Genomic DNA, 18,979 nt, shown 5'->3' on the forward strand with positions numbered 1-18,979 from the left:
GAATCATAGTAAGCAGTTAGTTATAGCTATAACATTCCATTCAATCTCATATTTATACACACACACACACGTTCTGCAAGGTTGTTATCATAGTTACCAGCCTTAGAGTTGCTCATGCCAAGCCACTGGCCAGGTGGCCTGGACATGAGGAGGGAGCAGGGCCTTGTCAGATGCTCATCTGATGCTCCTGGAAGTTGGTTTGTAGAATCAGACCCTAAAGTTCTCAGTTTCTAGAGTCCGTTTTTATAGGAATTTATTCCTATGCCAGTCTATGGGAATTGCTTCATCATGCTGTTGCTGAATAAATCAGCAGATGGCACATTCCTGACGGCTCCGTGCTGCCAGATGTTATCTTGTTCTTTGGTTCTCCCATCCTTGATGCTGTTGGGTGGATTCCAGTCTGTCCTCCGGGGGTCCTCTGGTTATTTCCACTTGACGCCTTCTTCAGCCGATGGACACTGGATTCTTAGGCTGGCACCTCCCTGAACATTCAGTTATTATCCACACCAAGCATCTATCCACATACATCCTCTATGTCTATTTTAATCACAATTGTTAACAAAGCGAGATGAATACAACAAAAGGGCGGGGAGTCTCTGGGTGCTGTTTCTGTTGTTACAGAGTATTGCTTTGAGTCTGTCTCTGGGTGAGTAGTTGTTGTTACAAGGAATTGCTCTGAGAACAGACTCTGTCTTAGAATGTACTAACACAATTAGCATCTTGGAAGTTTCACACAGAGAGGGAGAGAAACAGTACCAAGAACCAAGAGACCTCTTAATTAGTAATACCCTGACATTTAAACTATGGGGAATCAAACTCATTTGTGATTTTAATACAGAACTTCTTTACTATGATCCAACATGTCGGGAGTGCTCCGCTCCGTAGGGGCCATGGGATGCAGAGTGTAAGTTAGAGCAGCCCCGGGGCTGCTCTAAGTTACACTGCAGGCTGGGGAGGGCCCTGCACAGCCCTGGAATGCAAAGTGGCTTAAAGCCACCTTAAACCACCCACTCCACCTCTGTCCCCAGCAGAGGAGCCAAGTAACTAGGTACCTAGCGCACTGCCTCAGCACTGGCATTTACTGAAATCAAAGGGGCCAGGCAGGAGCGGAAAGGGTTAATCACTGAGCTGCTTACACTTGCTTATCCGAAAGCTGGGCTGGTGTCTTTGCACAGACAAGGCCTTTGGGTTGCTCCTTGCTGCAAGGTTAACCCAGACTTCGTGACCTCCTCAGAGTCCAAACACAGATAACAGCTTTTATGTTTAAAAGTCCAGTGACTTTTAAAATCTCTCTCTCCCTTTTCACCCAGTTTTGCTGTGGCTGCCGTGAGGCCAGACCTGGATTTGATCAGAAACCTCCCCCCCCCCCCCGCCAGTGAAAACACCTCTAAAAAGGAACAGACGCCTGGTGTCTCAAAGCGAAGGGCCCGACAGAGGCAGTGATGGGATGGGGGATGGAGGGGTAGATGGACTGTCACAGGGCAGGGCCTGGAAGGCTTATAATGAGAGCTGGTTGGGAAATGGGTATTTGTCACAGGAATGTTTGGCTTTTTATGGAATTTTTTTTTTAAAAAAGGCCAAAAAAACTGGAGAGAAAAAAAAAGTATAAACATCAAATTTGTGACAAAACCTGAAAAGTTCCAAGGAGAGCAGCTGCTTCCCCAGAGAACTTTCATCTCGTCAAAACCCTCCAGTTCTCGGTATAAATTAGGACGGGAAATTTTCGCCCAGTCCTGCTGCTTCTGCCTGCACAGTGGTGGCTGCGGAGGGGCCAGCCAGGGAGCCCGCGGTCTTCTGCGAGTTGCACCACCGGCACTGCGGAAGTGCGTGAGCCACTGCCCTGCCCTGACATAATCCACCAAGGCGCTGCCCGTGAAAACGCACAGGCAAAGTGCAGGGCATCCCCCTGGAGAAACTGCCCTGGCCGGGGCTGGAGTTGCTCCTTGGATGGACGCTCGCTGTGATGAAGATCTTTGGATTCAAGGGCTGATCAGTTTCACGCTCTGGCTTTGCATGGAGCTGCACCGGGTTGCTGGGTTTCCTCTCTGCTCCCTCCCCGATGAGTGTGCCTGTCTCTCTTTCCACACGCCCCCCCCACACATCTGACTGGGATTTACTGTGGGGTGGGGGGAGGGGGGACATTTTGACTCCTGCTCCCTTGGGGTGCAGTTGCGCAGCACGCCCCTGATATCCATGATCGGACAGGGAGCACCCACGGTCACTCAGCGCCTCTCTGCCTGCGCTAAGGCATTGCAAGCAGAGCTTTGGGCCCCGGGCCCTGGCCCTGCAGGATTGGCGGTGCAGGAGCTCCCCTGGGGAGGCAGGCAGCCAATGGGCCTTTGGGGCATCATCCATCGCTGCTCGCGGCCTGCTGAGGCTGTGTGCGTGCATCCCGCAGAGCCCGACGGAGTCATACAGCTGTGTGGAGGGAGTGGGGAGCTCTCTGCTCCCTTCTCCACTGGCAGCGTTTTGCAGCCCTGCTCAGAAGAGCTGTAAATCACTGCACCAGTGCAAGGCGGGAGTTACTGGATTCTTTTTTCCACCCACTTATTCGGCTCTTCTCTCCTCTCCCCCATCCTGCGATCCCTTACCAGGAAGCATCTGACACTTACCTCTCAGAACCAGCCCCAATTCCCCTGGCAGGTCCCTTCGCTAATTACACGCTCTCCACCATTGGTGAGAAAGCTGTGACTGCCAGTCATTGCTCATAACCTGCCACCACGCCCTGGGCCCTGGGCGTGAAAGTGCCTTTAAAAACTTCCTCCTGACAACTTCCACCTGCTCTCCTAGCCTCAGTGCTGAAAGGGTGCCTGGCGTTGGACACATACTCCTTTGGCCAAGCCTGGATGACCTTGGTTTCCCATCAAATAAATCAACACCCCTCTGAGAAACTCTAAGCAGTCGCCTCCCTTATCGCAGACCTGCCGGCTAAGTGACTTTAGAAAAACGCTCACAGCCCAGAGCTGCCCAGGTAGACTGAGAAGCTGCTTCATCCTAAAGGGGACCTGGATTGCCAAGGATTCTCCCAGGACATCCCAGCTCCTGCTGGCAGCAAACTATTTTCTCCTGTCCTGCTCTTGTTTTCCTAGCAGTTTAGTGGGGTTTGATTTAGTTATTTATTTATCTGCTTATGAAATTTACTGTGAAACAAGGCTTTTAGGAATCTTATATCTTTTTTAAACACAGGGGAACATTTTGCTGAGCACAACACAGGTTTGAAACCTGTTGCCTTTTGATCTTCTCACCTGTATCAATTTCACTGATCGCTCCTTTTTAAAATTTTTTAAGCTGGGTATTTTCTTTCTCGTGCCATCACCTTTTGGCTTTCCAGGCACTCGGGGGGGAAGTGCTGAGTGTTGGCGTTGTTCTGAATAGACAAAACAGGTTTGGTTTCGTTTTTTGATCAGCCTCAACTGCACTTGCTTTAATTTCTAACCATGTGTTTTAAAATATTGACATTCTGGTCAGTTTCAGTTTGTAAAATATTTTGATTTTTCAGAAAGGATCCAGGCCAGATGGTTTTGTTTGTTTAAAAAATATTTCTCTTCCCCCCCCCCCCCCCCGGCTGATACTGACACCGTGAACATAGAGACTTTTCTGCAGTGTGGGTCTCTCTGGGTCCTGGATCCAGACTGTGAATTTCAGTTTCTGAAACACTTTGATTTTCATACACAATTTGCTGTTTTTGTTGGTTTAAATAATTATTATTTGTTCCCTTCTCCCACAGTGAACCTTCACTTGGTTAATTGTAGTGGTTTTTTTGTTTACAGCCCTTTGCTGCCTATCTGTGTGTCTATTTCTATCTGTCTGTGGCCCTATCTAGGCGCTTTCCAAACTGCCCCTGCTCTGCTAGCAAAGGTCTCGGGTGGCTGCGCTGGGCCAGCAAGTTACGGCACAGGGTCCCGTTGCAGACCCAGCTGTTGATTTGCTTGCGGGGGGGATCTTGTGGGGCTGGGTCTGTCCGTGTCTGAGGCGGGGGCGTTGCTCAGATAGCAGCTGGCTCAATGTCCCAGGTGGGCAGCATGGAGGTTTTTATGCCGGAGATGCTAACATTCAGCCTCTGGGACTACGGAGTATTTGGTCTGATGCTCCTGATCTCCACGGGGATTGGGCTTTTCTACGCCCTCTCCAAAGGCGGGCAGAAGACCAGCGACGACTTCTTCACCGGGGGGCGCCAGATGTCGGCCGTGCCTGTGGGGCTCTCGCTCTCTGCCAGCTTCATGTCGGCCATCCAGGTGCTGGGTGTGCCGGCAGAGGCCTACCGCTACGGCATGAAGTTCTTGTGGATGTGCCTGGGGCAGATGCTCAACACCCTGCTGACCACCTACCTCTTCCTGCCCGTCTTCTACCGCCTGGGGCTGACCAGCACCTACGAGGTAAGGGAGCCTGGCGGGACACAGGAGAGAGGCCTGGGCAGACACGTGTCTGGCTTCCCGGGTGGCTTCCCTGCGGGTGGGTTTGTTCAGGGTTTGCTCAGTGCTTGTGAATTTGAGGGGCTGCTAGGATTGGCAAAGGGCATTTACGGGGCAGCAGGAGCTGGGCAACCTTCCCCTGCTAGCCCAGCCCTGTGGCTCTGCTAAGCACATTCTCCTAGTTGCTGAGTGGGAAAGGTCAGGAATCCTGCTCTCTGCTGGCCATCCAGAGTCTTATCATTAATAAACACCATGGATAACAGGAGCTGATAAATCCACTGTCCCCAGATCTCAGGACACAGGGGTGGGGGTCAGACGGTGCCCCCTGGGATCACAGTATTTCCCCTCTCCTCCTTCAGCCTGAGAGGCAGGCTTGTCTCATGGTAAGACTCAGGACGCCTGGGTTCTATTCCCTGCTCGGGGATGGATATGGTTAGAACAGGGGACTAGGAGTCTGGTGTCTGTAAGCGCCAAATGCCTGGCCCAGGAGAGCAGCTGCCTGGATTCCTGGCCCTGCTATTATCCCTGACAAACTCCAGGGCTCCTCACTGGGCTTCCAGGCAGTGCAGCTGCTGGGTCCCACAAAGGAGCCTCGCTGCCAGGGCCTTGGTGGGGAGAAGGCTGAGGTCAGGCGGTGCATGCTCCCCCAAAGGGCTGGGGAAGGACGCGGGGGCAGTGATCGCCTTCCAGAGCTGGGTGGGGGCAGATCGCAGCTTCCCCAGAGCCTGGAGGTCTCTGGCTGCCTGTCTCTGGCTATGTGAGGTTGCTCAGTGCTCTGGGTGCTTTATTCTGTGTCTGGTTCCCACTGGCTGAGCATAACAACCAAAGCTTTCCCACGCCCTGCTCAGATTCTGTCTGGGAAGCTCAGCCCTTAAAGACCGAGTGCCCAGTGTCACAAGTGCCTCACCCGACGTCCTGGCTTGGATTCCTGCTCTTGGCTTGCTGGAGCATGATGTGCTGGGACCTGTGTTAGCTGCATCTCTGAGTGGTGTAAACAGCGTGTCCCTGGAGGGGAAGCATTAGCGAGCCATGCAATGACGCGCAAGGTGGAGAGCTGGAGCCACCTCCGAGGGTCAGCGGTCTCTGTGGAACCTGAGCTCTGCCAGTTCCCACGCTGGCTGGGGAGTCGGAAGATCTGGGAGTTCCTGGCTCTGCCCCCAACCCCCTTCCTCTCCTGGTGCCTCAGTTTCCCCTCTGTCCAATGAGGCTGATGTCCCGTCCCTGCCCTGCTGGGGAGTTGTGAGGACAAATGCATTAAGGGCGGGGTGGGGGGAGCAGACGGGCCCCTAGTTCTAGTCCTGGGACTGGATTGCTGCTTCCACGGGACAGCTAAGGAGGAGTTTGGGTGCCCAATTATCATGAAAAGGACTGGGATCTGGGAGCCTGAATCCCACTCTTTGCCTTGAGCCAAGTGCCCGGGACCAGCTCAGCTCTGGGACGTTCTCTCCCTACTTAAGCACATTTATGCTCCGAGGCCCGTTCACTGTGTGGTGGTGGAAAGGCGGCTGCTCTCCAGGGGTCCCCCTCTCTGTCCCACACACACACTGTCTGGCTGGTGAACCCACAGCACCCTTGGGCCGCTAAGTCCCAGGGGTGCTGGGTCTGTGTACTGGAGCCCCTAAGAGGCCAGTGCTAATCTCATCGGAGGGGTCAGAGCCGTGGTTTGAACTCTGCTCCCTCCGACTTTGTTACCCTCCAAACCCAGCACTGCTGTAAATCCGAGGGGGGGTGTGGGGAGCCTGCTCTGCGAGGAGCAAAGGGGTTTGCAATTCTGCACCTGTGCAAGGTGTTGTGGGGGGCAGGGGGCTGCACCGACAGGCTGAGACAAACCATCACAAAGGAAGGAAATGGGTTAGATTGAGTCCCCTGAAGAACCAGACTCCTCCAAGACCCTCAGCAGCGGCTGGGGGCGCCTGTCCCAGCAGGCTTGTGCTGGGGGTAGCCGGGAGAGAGGCTGGGGAGCTGCTCTGAGATGGGTTGGCTTGTTGAGCCCCCTCCCGTGGAGGAGATGAGCAAAGAGGTCAGCAGCCCCCCCACACACACACACACTGAATTTCACCCCCTGCTCCCCATTCTCTCTTGCAGTACCTGGAGATGAGATTCAGCAGGAAGGTTCGTCTGTGTGGGACCATCCAGTACATCATTGCCACGGTGCGTGGTCCCGGGGTCCGGCTGGGATGGAGTGCCAAGTCTGGGGATGGGGGCCACACAGGCAGAGCGGTCTAAGTACAATGACATAGTGGGGTCTGAGCAGACGCCTCTCCTGGCCTCAGCTAAAGGATCCGCTCCGCAGTGCAGCCTAGTGGGTAGGGCACAGAACTGGGAGCCAGAGCATGGGGGGTCTAGCCTCACTCTAACGCCATGGGGCAGGTCGTGTCCCGCTGGGTACCTCTGTCTGGGGGGTGCCCACGTGAACAGCATGAGGGTCAAGGGCTGGGCAACAGCTGGGCCTACTCCAGACCCGGTCCCCGTTGTCTGATTCCCCCCCGCCATCCCGCTGGGGGCTGAGCTCTTGCTGACGGGCTCGGAGTGCTCTGTGCTGACGATGGGTTGGGACACTGTTTGTTCCACCTGCAGATGCTGTACACAGGGATAGTCATCTATGCCCCTGCGCTGATCCTCAACCAAGGTACATCCCAGGCCCCCCACGTGATTCCTGGTCTCAGGGTCCTCGGGCCGGTGCCTTTCGTCCTGGAGCGACACCTGGAAAGGGGAACGTGCAAATAAAGGGGCCTGGCTGGTGTTCTTTAGTATTTCTCTTCCCACAGTGCCAAGGCGCAGCCCAGCCCCCCATCGCGCCAGGTGCTGCCCTCTGGGTCCTGCCCCAAGCAGCTTACAATCGAAGCCCTTCCTCTATTCCCTTTGCTGTGGCTACAGAGTCTTTGTCCTGCCAGCCCACGACTCCCGCTGGCCCCACTGACTCCCGTGGAGCTATGGCCGCTGTACACCAGCTGGGGCTCTGGCCCCATTGGCTTAGTGGGGCGATGCTGATTTATGCCAGCTGGGGATTCGTCCCGCTCGCTCTTGTGAGCTCCACCGCTGTCTGACGGGCTGCAAACTTTGGCCCTAGAGCCGATCCGGGCCCCGAAGTTCAGGGCGGGGGGGAATCGGGAGTTCTGTGCCGGGCCTGGTTCCCTGCGGGTCGCACGGCTGGGTCAGGGAATGTCTCCTCTTAGCTGACTGGCTTCTTCTTTGGTTTAGTGACAGGGCTGGATATCTGGGCGTCTCTTCTCTCCACTGGAGCCATCTGCACCTTCTACACCACCATAGTGAGTACCAGCCCCCTCCCTCTCTGCTGGCACCTGTCCTCCAGCTTTCGACTGGTTCCACTAGAGATCCCAGAAATCAGAGAGATGAGCAGGCGGGTGGGATGGGGCTTGCCTGGGATATCCTGGTGCTGTGTCCAATGCAAAGGGGCTTCCATCCTGTGGCCTGCGGGGCCCTTCCACAATCCGCTGGCAGGTCAAACCAGCGATGACACGAGGGGGAATATTAGCTCACTGGGCCATGTCCCTACCCGGCTTGGGATGAGCTAACCCTTGGGGCCAGGGCCCCACCCCGTGTAAATCAGTGTCCCTGCATTGACGTCCACGGATCGGTGCCGATTTGCTCCAGCCCAGGCTCTGGCTCCTGGGGGCTCTGTGATGTCACTTTGGTGCTGGCCGCCCAGGGCACTGACCCTCCTCTTCTCCCTCTGTAGGGTGGGATGAAGGCTGTCATCTGGACAGATGTGTTCCAGGTGTTCGTGATGCTGTCTGGGTTCATTGCCATCCTGATCCAGGGGACACTGCTTGTGGACAGCCCTGGAGCAGTCCTGGAGATCGCATCCAACCACTCCAGGGTTAACCTGCTCGAGTAGGTGCCTTTCCCAGCATGGACCTTTCCCACCAGAAACCCACTAACTCTGAGCCACAGGACTCCTATCTCCAGGTCCCACTCCCCTCCCAGGGCTCGGATGAGAACCCAGGAGTCCTGTTTCACATCTCCCTGCTCTAACTGCTAGACCCCACTCCCCTCCCAGACCTGGGACCAGCCCCATGCTGGCTACAGAGGTGTCCTTGCTGAGCAGGGCTGCTGTCTGCCCCAGGGTTTTTCCCTGCCAGTTTCCATTTTTAGTGGGGCGATTCTCCGGGCTGGCAGTCTGTGTCCCACACTGGGGCCCTGTGGGATATTCCCACAGCAATGCCGTGTGACCCTTCCCGGCTGTTCATTGTACCATGACAGCACCAAAATGCCAGCCCGTTACACTGGGATGTCCCAGCATGACTGGGGTGGGAGGTGGAACTGCCAAGATGCTTGGGGCCCCTCCCCCCAACCCCACACACTCACTTATGGGGCTGGGAAAATAGTCTGTGTTGGGAGACTCTCCCCCTGCATGACTAGCTTAGTCTGTGTCTCGCCCTCCCCTTCTGTCTGCAGCTTCGACCCAGACCCCAGGAGCCGCTACACCTTCTGGACCTTCACCTTTGGGGGCACCATGGTGTGGCTCTCCATGTACGGCGTGAACCAGGCCCAGGTCCAGCGCTACGTGGCCTGCAAGACGGAGAATGAGGCAAAACTGTGAGTCCCCACTGCTTCGGAAAGGGAAACTGAAGCAGGGTTTAACTTCCTAGGGAAGTGAGAGCCAGGCTGCTGGGGAACTCAGCACAGAGGGATGCAGGAAGCGGGACCCTGTCTGAGTCACCTCAGGGTGGCTGCGGCCAGTGCTGGAGGCTGAAGGGTTATGATCCAGTGCTGCCATGTAAAACTGCACGTATGGAGCAGGCAGGATTAGAACCTTGGATCGTCTGGTCTAACTGCACACGCCTCTATCCCCTGACCTGTCTCCTGGCTGGCATGGGAAAGCCCAGGGTGCAGGTGGGACACAGGTGCCCTCGTCCCTCCTGATCCACCACTGTGCGGGGGGGACGATCTGTCTGGGGTTTATTGGCTCGTACATGCTACTATCTGCCCCGATACCGGTATCTCTAATATCAACGTGGCCGCTGCCACGGAGCCTTATGCCCCTCCTCCTGTGTGAGTCTATAGACACAAGCCATGATCCATCAGGCACCGATAACCCACCCTGGCCTCCTCCAGTGCTCTGATAATGGCTGGGGGAGACTAGCTGCCCCACCCGGCTGGCCGTGCCAGCGCTGGGACCAGCCCGCCCGTACTTATCGGTGGCTGAGGTTGTGCCTGTTCCAAGAACCTCGTTTCGTGCAGGGGCAGCAAACCAGCAGAGATTAAAGCTCTTGGCTGCAGTGATATCTTGTGGCAGTGAGTTCCCCAGCCCATTGCAGTAAAGGATGAAATGTGACCATGGGGACTAGCTGGCTTGGGGTGGAGCTTAGTGAGGAGCCACTTGAGTGATGGGGAAAGGAGGCGGGGGAGAGGCCTCAGCCAGGGCTGAGGTTTGCATGGTGGGGGTTGGGGGAGAGGAAACCTTCCCTGGAGTTTTGTCAGGCTCTGAGTGGGGAGTGGTGGGGGATTGCGGAGAGGAAAGTGTCCCAGCTAACCAGCACTCGTGTGGAAGCCAAGAGGGGATTTCCCAGCCGGAGAGTCAGGGGAAGGATCCTTCCTGGATCAAGGCAGTGGTCACAGAGTTAAGTAGGTCAGCACAACAGACAGATGCTGCCAGGGAGCCAGGCTAGGGTGTAGCTCTGCCAGGAAGTGGAGGTGGCTTTTGCTGAGTAACCCTGCAGCTCTGGTTTCTTCCATAAACAGGTAGGATGTTCATTCCTCAGGTAGCTTTGTCCCATCCCGGGGTCTCCCAGGGACCCGGGCAGTGGCAGGAAGCCATCGATGAAGCCAGAGCCTGGAAGGCTACAAGTAGTTATCACCGATCTCTGGGGGAAGCAGGCACCAGTGACAGGAGACTGTTGTTCTTTGCAAAGCCAGCCCCAGCCCCTGGATTTCTCATGGGCCCTGCAGCTGGGCCCTGTGTTAGAGGGGATCTCGCTGTGAGCCCCCCGGGCTGTGGGCCAAGCCCTCTGGGATTACTTTGAGCTCTGCGCAGCGTGGGGGCAGCCAAGGGGCTCTGCCCGGTGTGGAGAGGGGAGGGCTCCCCTTGGAGGCCGGGATCCCGCCTTCGAGCTGGGGCATGTTTTGGGGAGCTCAAGCGGAGCCCTGCGCTGAGAAGGGTGAGGCTGGATACATGCCTGACCTGCTGTGCCCAGGGCCTGACCTCCAGAGGTGCTGAGCCCCTGGGGTGCCCACTGGCTTTGGCTGGCCTGGGGGTGCTCTGCCCCTCTGCAGGTCAGGCCTGGGGCGTCTCAAACCAGGCTAGTGCCCCAAAGCAACAGGCTCTGTCTGGCTCTAGTGCAACTTCTGGGTCAGGGTGAGGAGAGCACCTTGCTGGGGGGCCCTACAGTGGAACCTCTGGGAGTTAGGCACCCACGTCCCATTGAAATGGGGCACCTCCGTCCCAGCCTGAGGGCATGGGAAGCTTGCCCTGCCTCTGCTGTGGGGGTGGGGGATGAACACAGACCACTGGGGCTGCTGAGCCAGCACAAACAGTGGATCTGCCCAAGCCTGGCGGAGGGGAAAGCCGGCTCCTGGCCGGACGTCACTGTGTGGTGTTGGCTCTGTCCCGGTTGTGATCTCTGCCGTCCATGTGTTCGCAGTGCTCTGCTGGTCAATCAAGTGGGCCTCTTCTTCATCGTCTCCAGCGCGGTGGGCTGTGGCATTGTGATGTTTGCGCTCTACAAGGACTGCGATCCCCTCCTGGCTGGATACATCTCTGCCCCCGACCAGGTACCCACGGCCTGGCTGGCCTCTGTCCCTGCTGCAGGGGAGCCCTGCTCTAGTGAACTGAGGGCTATTTGAGCAGCCAGGGGGAACTGCCCTGATAATGACCGGGTGGAAGAGATCGAGACAAGAGGCCAAACTGAGGGAGCTTGACAGGTCGTCTGGTGAAGCCCCTGTGTGGATCATTAATTCTTTAGAGGCTGTGGGCAGAGCACAGGCCTGGCAAGCAGGACACCTGCATTCTTTCCTTAGGGGTTGGTGCGTAGGACTAGGAATCAGGACACCTGGGTTCTAGTCCTGGCTTGATCCGCGGTGGGTCCCTTCGCCTTTCTGTGCCTCAGTTTTCCTATCTATAAAGGAGGGCTGATGCTTTGCAAAGTGCTCCTGGGATAGGAGGTGCCATGCCCGGCGCTTGATATTCTGCTGTTAACCCACGTCTCTGGGGCATCCCCTTCTCTGCGTCCTGGTCGACGGGTTTAAGCTGCTCTCCAAGGGGGTCCTTTCCCCCACCCCCTACCAGTTCTCCTTAGAAGAGGGGGTTTAGTCTCACTCTGAAATAACCCCTCCTCCCTGCTTCTGGCTCCTCTGTAACATGGCCGTCTCCTCCCTGCAGTACATGCCCTACCTGGTCCTGGATATCTTTGAGAAGTACCCGGGCGTGCCCGGTCTCTTCCTGGCCTGCGCGTACAGTGGGACCCTCAGGTGAGGGGCAGAGCCCAGCAACTCATCGCAATAGTGACTGTAGCCCTGGGCTCCGTTGGGGGCCCAGCTATCCCACCCCCACCCCGCTCCCCTTGTTATTCCACGGCTCGGAGCTGGCTATGGGGTGGAGCTCGTCAGCTCTTTAAACCCCCCACAGCCATTTGGGACAGGAAGCGAGGAGGAAAGTCGCTGTGCCCAGCTGCAGCTAAAGGGGCAGTTCTGGGCACAGACTGGGGTTGCCGGCACTGGGGATGGATAGGACTGTGGGGCAAGTGCCCCTAATCCTGTGGCACAGCGCCCCCTAGCCATGTGCTGAGGCATGAGCACTGACCCAGAGGGGAGGGCACCCTCCACTCCTCCCTCCACATCACGTCCCTGTTGGTCTCCCATCCAAAACTCCCCCGGGCCCAACCCCACCTAGCCTGGGAGACCGGAGGATGACAATCCTGTCGGTCTGGCATGCATGACTCTCCTCTGCTCCTGCCCCGTCTCTCCCCAGCACGGCGTCCACCAGCATCAACGCCATGGCAGCCGTCACCGTGGAAGACCTGGTCAAGCCCAACATGCCCTCCCTGTCGCCACAGAAACTCACCCTCCTCTCTAAGGGACTCTGTAAGTGTGGGGCTGGGGGGGGGAGGATCCTTGCATTTGGCTGCATGGCGATGGGGCAGCGGCAAAGTTCGGCATTCGGCTGCCTGGGCCCTCCGCCTGGCGGTGCATTTCACCCTGGCTGCTTAGGGCTCCATGGCTAAAGGGGAGACACATCAAAGTGACCCGCTCCCCAGCCCCAAGCTGCTCCCCGCACCCCCACCATGCCTCAGCCCCCTGCAGGGGGTGGGTCTGGTGCGGCTGCTTCCCTGGCCTGAGGCTGTTTTTTCTCCATCCCTCAGCGTTGATCTACGGCATCTCCTGCATCACGGTGGCTGCCTTGTCTTCCCTGCTGGGAGGCGGTGTGCTGCAGGTAAGCTTCCTCCTGCCCCCCCAGATGGTGCCATGCCCCAGGGTGCTGGTTCGATATCCGCAGGCTTTGTCCCTGGGCCCCGTCCATCCACTGCACTGGGTCCCCATTGCTCCGGCTCATTTCACGTGAGTCATGGAAGAGCTGTCGAGGTGGCAATGACGTAGGGGTCTGCCAGCCAAGGGCTCTGTACCCTGTCGCCCACCCCCTGGCCCTATGCTCCTCCACCCCATCTCCTGCAGAGCATCAACCGCTCCATCTGAAGTCAACGGAGCCTCTGAAAATCAAGTTCCGGGCATCTCCCACTGGGATTCCAAGACTAGAAGCTTCCCAAAGTTTGGGAAAACTTTGGGGTTGTGTCGGCACCGGTGATGAATATATTGGTGCCAACACTCTGGAGTTTGGGATCATGGCTCTCAGGTGCCCCTCAGCGGCAGGATCCCATAGCAGCTGTTGGGCTGCAGCTACGTAGCTTGGAGATGGATCAAGCTGAAACTCAAGTCCCCTCATTCAAGTGCATGAGGTTTTTAAGGCAGGCCAGACCCTCCTGACAGGAGCTGGTCAAAACCCACCCGTCCTGTCCTACTTTTCTTAACAGAAAACAGAAATGTCCACAAAACCCAACTTTTATTTTGTGATGTTGGGGGGTGGGGGGAACCACTTTTGGTTGTCCATGAAAATGGAAATTCTCTCCTGAAAACTCCCCTTTGTTGAAAAATCGATTTTTCATTTAAAAAAAAAAAAAGTTGAGATGGGAAAGTCTTGCCTTGCTCTCCTCCCGGGCCCCTGAGTGCCAAACCCCATCCAGATCCTGGCTGACCTCCACCCCATCTCCATCTCTCCAGGGTTCCTTCACCGTCATGGGAGTGATAAGTGGCCCTTTGCTTGGAGCCTTCATCCTTGGGATGTTCATACCCGTTTGCAACACAGTCGTAAGTCCCTGCCACGGTGGGGGGAAGGAGGCTGCTTCAGTGCATCAGAATTGGGGAGCTGGTGCTCGGCTTGGCTCTGGAGCAAAGGGAGTGGGAGATCAGGGGCAGCTGTGGGCTGTAGGTGGGTGTGGGCTGCCAGCTGCCTTGTTCAACTCCAGCTGCCGGTGCCTGTCTCCAGTTGCTCCCGAGAGACCCGGAAGATGCTGGCCCTAGAAGCAGGTACCCAGCTGTGTGCGTGGAGATGCCCGAGAGCCGTGGGGGAATGTCTATTGCCCAGGCTCTGGCTGAATCCTTGTTTCTTTTCTGCTTCTAGGGGGTTTTTGCAGGCTTGGGGTCTGGTTTTGTCCTCTCTTTTTGGGTGGCGGTGGGGGGCACCATCTACCCACCCAGTGAAGACACCATGGGAGTGCTGCCTTACTACGGAGACCTGTGCCCGCTCTACAATGCTACCGAGGGGATCAACAGCACCATCGTCCTGGGACCCCTGCCTCCGCGGAACGTCTCTGCACCCTTGGAAAGGTGAGGCCGGGAATGAGGGAACCAATCCAGCAGGGGCTGAATATTCCCAGGGCTGGGAATTGCCTGGATCGGAGGCTGTCCCAGGAAAGAGATGAGGGCCAGCCTGCAAGCGTACCTGTGGGTCTGAACTCTCCCAGCACCTGGAGGTGCGCTGAGCTGAAGGTTCGGTTCAGACCCATTGTCCTCTAGGGTTTGAGCTGCGGTGGTGGTGGGTGGTTACTGGGTGGCACTGCTACTCTCCCAAGGTCTGTTCCTGAGCTTGGGAGCCGACAGCAGCCATGTTCTGAAGACCTCCTGGGTGGCTGTTAGTTTCACAATGGAGCTTCTTTGAGGGGAGCTGTTGCAAACAGCAGGGGAACTCGCTCCCTGCCTGAATCTCTCCGACGGGAGTCCGGTTCGGAGACAGAGTTGCTCCCTGACCCTGGGCCGTGGTGCATGGGTGGAGAGCTCTGACAGAGGGGCTTGGCTGCATGCCGTCTGTGATGGCTCTGGTCCAGGACTGGGGTAGATCGGGTAAATAAACCAACAAAATATGGGACACTGATTTCTCCTCCTGCAAAGCCCCGACCTCATCAGATGGGCAACTCTGTGATTGGCAGTATTTGTATTTCGCACTGACAGTGTGGTAGGACCTACAGACCTCCGGTTTGTTGGGCTCACAGTGCGAGGCTCAGCCCTGTCCCGAGGACATTCCCTTCTACGAGCCCAGAGGTCACAGGGCGCTAAGCCAGGCCGGTGGACTGCGGGGAAGGTAGGGCAACCATATAATAGGGGGTGAGCAAGTCTCAGCCCTGGTGACCCCCAGGAATAGAACCTTCCTTGACCAGCCTAGATGTACCTGGTCATGGTTTTCTTTAGCCAATCACGATATCATTCCCTCTGCCTTACTACGATGTCACTTCCTTCACAGGTCGGCCATTGCCGATGACTTCTATGCCATGTCCTACCTCTACTATGGGGCTCTGGGGACGCTGTCCACTGTGGTGGTGGGGGTGCTGATAAGTTACCTGACAGGTAATGCCTGCTGCGAGGTGCCAGCCCAGCCAACGGGCAGGGGTGCCATATGTTGGGCTGGTCCCTGGCATCCCATGGAGCTTGGGACTGGGTGGAGGGCAGGAGAGAGGGGGGCAGATTTGGATGATCTAGTGAGAATGTGGCACTGGTGCAAAGGGCCAGACAAGCCTCCAGGACGCGTGGGGCGCCCACAGCTCAGGGGCGGTGAAGGAGCAGGCTTCCCCCATGGGCTGTCCCAGCCGTGACCTCTCGTGGTAACCGGATAGTTCAGTGTCTGTGGCCAGTTCAGTCCTTGGCCTCTCTGCGGAGCCTGCCAACGAGTGACAATACCACGGACACATGTCCATGGGGAGCTGGGCTGATACCCTGCCCCCCAATTCGTGTCCCATAGCCCAGCCAGCATTCGGACAGCAGCAGCTGTCACCACCGGCAGCCTACGAAGGATAGGATCTTTGTCCCATCACCACCACGACTGGACCGAGCCCCCACGCATGGAGAGGGTCAAACGAGCTTCTCCTGGAGACTAGCAGAGTGTGGAAGCCTGGGACAGCGACCTGACCTCAGGCCCCCACCGGGGAAGGGAGGATATTCTTGAGATTAAACTTTGGGAGGGGGAGTCAGGACTCCTGGGTTCCATTCCCAGTTCTGTCATGGACCCGGCATGTGACCTTGGGCAAGTCTGGGGTCTCTGTGCCTCAGTTTCCTCATCAGTGACATGGGGAGAATGCTCCCTGGCCTCATCGGCAGGCGATTCAGCGTCCGCCAGGGCTGGAGGGCGTCGGAGGTGGCCGAAGACTGGCACAGGCACTGCTCTGCCCTGTTCCATGGGGTCTTGTTTAGCCAGAGTTGTCATTAGACAGGGACTTTGCCCATCTGTTTTTCATTGTTTTTTGGTAGGTCCTACCAAGAGGAACCAGATGCCCCGGGGCGTGCTCTGGTGGGACATTATCAAGAAGACCTCTTCGCTCTCCCCAGAGGGCGGGAAAAACCCCTTTGAGGATAGTCTGACCAAGGTAACAGAGTCAGGGTGGGGCTTGGTGCTCGGGGAAGGGCAGGAAGGTTCTCTCTCCCTGTTCCCTGCCAAGTTTCCGCCAGCCCAGTTTGCAGCCCAGTGGCTGCCTGGGCATCTCTGGGCAAAACCGCACTTCAGTGCAAAGCAGGGAACCAGCGCGGCCTTGGCCAGGCACCAGAGCCAGGCGTTTCCAGCAGGGACCCTCCGCCTGTCCCACAGGGTGTCTGCCCTGGGTGTCCCCAGGGCTCACTTCAGGGGAGGCAGCTTTCGCATGGTCTGCCTGGCTTGGGGGGCTGAGAGCGGGGTCGCCTCCCCCCCAGGAGCTGGGCTGAGTGTGTCACTCGTGGCACACGGCACGGCCGGTTCGCTGGCCGGGCAGCCCGTGCTGGGCAGGAGGCTCGCGCTGGACACGTAATGGGGGGGGAACATTTTCCAGTGTCCGCCCCCACGTCAGCCCCATCTCTGCTCTCCCCCCGCAGGACTCAGGGGTCTCCCCCACTCTGCAGAAGAAGCCCTTCAGCTCCTCCACGTTCCTGCTGGCAGGGCTCACGGGCAGCGAGGAGGCCGACCGGGCGCTGCTGGCGAAGCAGCTGGAGACGGGCCCCCCCTTGCAGTGCGACTCCGAGGAGTTCCTCTGGCTCGGCCACCCTGTCGACGCCGGCTCCTGCCACCTGCTGCGAGAGACCAGCGTCTAGGGCTGGGCAGCGCCGCTGAGCTGCGGCCCAAAGGGGAGGCTGCGCTGGGTTCAGCCAGCCCCCATCGCCCCAGAGCCGGCATGCGGGGAGGGGAACGAATCCAGCCCCCACCCCAGTGAGGGAGCAATGGACAGAGCAGCCCTGGGCTGGCCCACCCCCTCCACATTCCCCCAGCAAGGACATTCTGGGGGGAGTATTCTAGCACCCCCCACCCTGCACCCTCCCCCTCCAGGGGGTGCCTGTGGCTCTGACTGGCCGGGCAGAGGCTGACACAGCAAAGAGGCTGCACTAAGTTACCTGGATGCTGCAGGCAAAGCCCAGGTGGGTTTGGGAAGGCAGTAGCCACACGGTACTGAGCCCTGTGCCTGTGACAGAGCAGGGCCTTGTCTAGAGCTGCCCAGCCCCTCCTGGCTGCTAACATAGCGACAGATGGAGCCCTGGGATTTAGGCTGGTGATTTATGGGGAAACTGAGGCAGGGAGCAAGCAAGGGGCTTGGCAAGTTGGAGAATGGGCCATGGAAAGAACCCTGGAGTCCTGTGCTGAGCACCAGAGCAGCTCTTGCCACATCTGCTATGTAAAGGGCACCGGGGGGAGAGCTCCATGCCACCTGCCCCTCCGCTCTGAATCCCCCTCCCAGGCTGCCCGCGCCCTCACCTCTGCACCTGGCAGGGGATCGTCTGGGCTGTGGATCCAATAAACCCCAGCTAGGCCAGCCCCCATCCAAATTCTGCCTCTGGCCCCCTGAGCCAGGACCAGCTTCTCTGCCCCCCAGCCCGACTGCGGCAGCAACCGGCAGCTGAAGCCACCCGGCACTAAGTACCACATCAGCTCATTTTAACCGGCGTGGGGAATGGTGTGGGGCAGGGTTAGGCTGAGCTCTGGGGGACAGATGGGGTCAGGTCAGCTCTGCCCTGGCCTCTCAGGCCAGCAATTAGGCCGCATCCCCAGCTGCGGTAAACAGGCCCTAGCCCCACTGATGTCCCGATTTCCAGGTGGGGCTGCGGGCCGAGCTCTTTCCTTGGGCAGGCTCAGGCCCGACTTGGGGTTTTTAGGGAGTGTTTGGAGTTAATAGTGTCTCGCTCCAGGCACCCTCTGGCAGCATATCGGCGTGGCTTTGAGACTCCTGCTTCTTGCATAACTTCTCTGTGCCCAAAGTACTTTATCAACCCACCACAGACCGTACCTGTTCATGAAATAGCTTATCTGCCCACTGTCTATCTTATCGGGGGCACACAGCGCCTGTTGACTGTAAACACCTTGCTCTAATAAAGATTGAGAAGGAAATAGTGTGTGTGTGTGTGTGAACGGGGGTGGGGTTGGGGGGGGGAATGCTGATTCTAGCCAGAGTGGGGCCAAGGGAATCCTTATGGGGAAGGGCTTGTGGCTGATCCTGAGGGCTGCTCCTAAGTGCTAGGAGATCTCATGGGTCAGGCCCAATAGCCAGCAGGGTCCCTTTGCACCAGGCCCAGACACAGGGGGAGAGAGAGCCACTGCCACAAGGCACTTACAAGCAAGAGGAAGGAAGCATCGTTATCCCCAATTTACAGCTAGGGAAACTGAGGCAGATGCAGGGACTCGCCCAAGGTCACCCACCAGAGCAAGGAAGTGAACCTAGATCTCCGGAGTCCCGGCTCAGGGCCATAGCTACCAGCTGCCGAGTCTGTTGTCTACGCTGAGGCCTCGCCTGCTCTAGCCCCTGCTGTGTGCAGATGGGATTTTCCTGAACCCCTTTAGAGACAAAACCTGGATCCAGCTGGCAGTTTTTGGTCCCCCTCTGGGCTTGTCCTGGGCCGTACTGATGCCTAGAGGCTAAAGCTCAATAAAAGGTTCAAACAGCCAGCAGCTGGCCCCAATCCCCTCCCTCCTGGTTCTGTGTCCCCTCTGCTGTGGTTCCATCATGAGGAGCCCTGGCTTTTAGCTAGCACCCGGTCCCCTGCACCCCGACTCCTGGTGTTTCCCAGCCAGGGCTGAGGGCAGAGCACCTCCTGGGCGGTGCGGCTCCATC

At 57.6% G+C, this 18,979-nt stretch overlaps 1 protein-coding gene across 1 annotated transcript; it reads left to right on the forward strand.

The window, feature by feature from the left end:
• Positions 1–3,730: 3,730 nt before the first annotated feature.
• SLC5A5 (solute carrier family 5 member 5) lies at positions 3,731–17,142 on the forward strand. The gene is made up of 15 exons (XM_074939275.1): positions 3,731–4,376; positions 6,498–6,563; positions 6,990–7,041; positions 7,614–7,681; positions 8,113–8,267; positions 8,832–8,972; positions 11,018–11,147; positions 11,755–11,843; positions 12,343–12,455; positions 12,734–12,804; positions 13,647–13,733; positions 14,047–14,252; positions 15,163–15,266; positions 16,164–16,279; positions 16,758–17,142. Exons 1-15 carry the CDS (start codon positions 4,005–4,007, stop codon positions 16,971–16,973), a joined length of 1,986 nt encoding a protein of 661 aa, XP_074795376.1. The 5' UTR covers positions 3,731–4,004; the 3' UTR covers positions 16,974–17,142.
• Positions 17,143–18,979: the final 1,837 nt, after the last annotated feature.

The sequence above is a fragment of the Natator depressus genome, chromosome 25, assembly GCF_965152275.1.
Source record: "Natator depressus isolate rNatDep1 chromosome 25, rNatDep2.hap1, whole genome shotgun sequence".
Classification (NCBI taxonomy): Eukaryota; Metazoa; Chordata; order Testudines; family Cheloniidae; genus Natator; species Natator depressus.

What these genes read in the sequence shown, in the direction of transcription:
- SLC5A5 (XM_074939275.1), top strand. Translation starts at nt 4,005, where the DNA reads ATGTCCCAGGTGGGCAGCATGGAGGTTTTTATGCCGGAGATGCTAACA. An exon ending in GGCTGACCAGCACCTACGAG is followed by an intron (nt 4,377 to 6,497) that starts GTAAGGGAGCCT and finishes TCTCTCTTGCAG; the next exon opens with TACCTGGAGATGAGATTCAG. An exon ending in GCACCTTCTACACCACCATA is followed by an intron (nt 7,682 to 8,112) that starts GTGAGTACCAGC and finishes CTCCCTCTGTAG; the next exon opens with GGTGGGATGAAGGCTGTCAT.